Source organism: Salvelinus sp. IW2-2015, linkage group LG8 (assembly GCF_002910315.2).
Source record: "Salvelinus sp. IW2-2015 linkage group LG8, ASM291031v2, whole genome shotgun sequence".
Taxonomy (NCBI): domain Eukaryota; kingdom Metazoa; phylum Chordata; class Actinopteri; order Salmoniformes; family Salmonidae; genus Salvelinus; species Salvelinus sp. IW2-2015.
The window spans coordinates 1,831,645-1,833,809 of NC_036848.1; the positions used below are offsets into that span (position 1 = coordinate 1,831,645).

At 44.0% G+C, this 2,165-nt stretch overlaps 1 protein-coding gene across 1 annotated transcript in view; it reads right to left on the reverse strand.

Moving 5' to 3' along the window:
• Window positions 1–2,165, reverse strand: part of adam19b (ADAM metallopeptidase domain 19b) — a gene marked incomplete at both ends in the record, with an annotated part of 53,142 nt that overhangs the window by 16,631 nt on the left and 34,346 nt on the right. The window contains 2 exon segments of the mRNA XM_070444643.1: window positions 855–931; window positions 1,134–1,212. Of these exon segments, the coding sequence (XP_070300744.1) occupies window positions 855–931; window positions 1,134–1,212 (156 nt within the window).

Below are 2,165 nucleotides of genomic sequence, written 5' to 3' on the forward strand. Positions count from 1 at the left end.
CAGACAGACAGAAGACAGACAGACAGACAGACAGACCAGACAGACAGACAGACAGACAGACAGACGACAGACAGACAGACAGACCAGACAGACAGACAGACAGACAGACAGACAGACAGACGGAGGAGGAGGAGGAGGAGGAGGAGGAGGAGGAGAGATCCTCAGTGGGATTTCTGATGTTTCCACTCAGTCAGCTGGGACATATAGTGCTGTAGGTCTGTAGGCTTCCTGCTGTGTACCATTGGCTATGCTGCTGAAGCTTCTCCCAATAGACACCCAGCACATAGCAGGTTCTGGCTCAGTGAGGATTGTATCAGGGAGAGGCATCATACCAGGGATCGTGGGCGACCCTTCTCCAGATGCTTTCTACAGCTGCTTGTGTGTGTGCGTGCGTTGCACACTCTGAGCGCTATGCTGCGTTTGCAGTTCTGTCCAAGTGACATAGCAGGGAGAAGCATTCATCCATTCCTTTCCTGCAGATGTTCTGTCAATGTATGTGTCTGTTATTCTCCTATAACTGCCTTCTCTGTGAACCCGGCACGGAAACAACGGCACGGCTGGATCCCAACCTCTAAACTTCCTCCCTGATGCTGCTGGAGCCTCAATGACTTAACATGGAACCCAATGACCGAGAAACACACTGGCCTGTATATCTCAACAATCAGTGCATGGCCAATAAATAAACCATCTTTTCACCTGCTCTCCTATTGTGTTGGTTTGAGAATGACCGTGTGACAAATATATATCTGAATTGTCATTCAAATAAAATGTATTAATATTTAGGAGGCATGTCTTATTCAATGCCGTTAGTGATCACCACGTTCACCAGAAATGTTACCTGTGGTAACTCTTACCTGAGACCTGAGCAGGTGCTGAGTGCTGCACTGGACCCCTCCACACCACGGACGTCACCATGGTAGAAACAGTGGCCCTGCAACATGAGAGGAGAGTTAAACAAACTCACATCATGCACTTTTCTTTTCGCGATGATGTCACCTAAGATTTAAGAGCTTGGTTAGCCTGTCTCTGATTCAGCCAACTTTTTGCCATTTGACATCCACAAATCAGAAAAAGGCTGGTTACATGATTACCCCCCTATTGTGAGATGCTTTAGAACACCCCATTGAACTCACAGTGCTGGGTGGATTGGAGGTCTGGCGGGAACCACTGGGACTGTACCATATCTCCTGATATCCGGGGGCCAATAACTGCCTGGAACATACGGAACGGGAGAGAGAGAGAACATTACCTCACTGAAACCAGTGCTGGTGAATAGAATACACTGTCACCATAAAACAAAGGGGAGCAGGGTGCTTCAGTCAGAGAGAACAGAGAGAGGGAAAGGGAATGAGAACATGACAGGATTGTGATAGAGTGAGTGAGAGAGGAAGAGAGAGAATGAGAGTGAGCGATGAAAAGTGAGAAAAGAAGAGAGAGAAAAGTACTGTATTCCTCTCCAGGGGCACACAGCTCATGAAACATTAATTGTGACATTCTGAGTTACAAAGGGAAAGAGAGTGCCTCAAAGCATTACAAAGAGATGCACAGATAGATACACAGAGAAATACACAGAGAGATAGAGATACAGAGAGATACAGAGACAGATAGATACACAGAGAGACATATATAAAGAGAGACAGATATATAGATAGATACACAGAAAGATACACAGAGAGATAGAGATACAGAAAGATACATAGAGAGATACAGATACAGAGCGATACACAGAGAGATACACAGAAAGAAAGATATAAAGAGAGATACAGAGATACACATAGAGATAGAGATACAGAGAGATATAGAGAGACAGAGCGATACACAGAGAGATACACAGAAAGACAGATATAAAGAGAGATACAGAGATACAGAGAGAGACTGAGATAAAGCCCTTAATTTAATTGATAGAGATACACAGAGAGACAGATATATAGAGAGATACACAGAGAGAGACAGAGATAGAATATATCTGTCTCTCTGTGTATCTCTATCAATTAAATTAAGGGCTTTATCTCAGTCTCTCTCTGTATCTCTGTATCTCTCTTTATATCTGTCTTTCTGTGTATCTCTCTGTGTATCGCTCTGTCTCTCTATATCTCTCTGTATCTCTATCTCTATGTGTATCTCTGTATCTCTCTTATATCTTTCTTTCTGTGTATCTTCTGTGT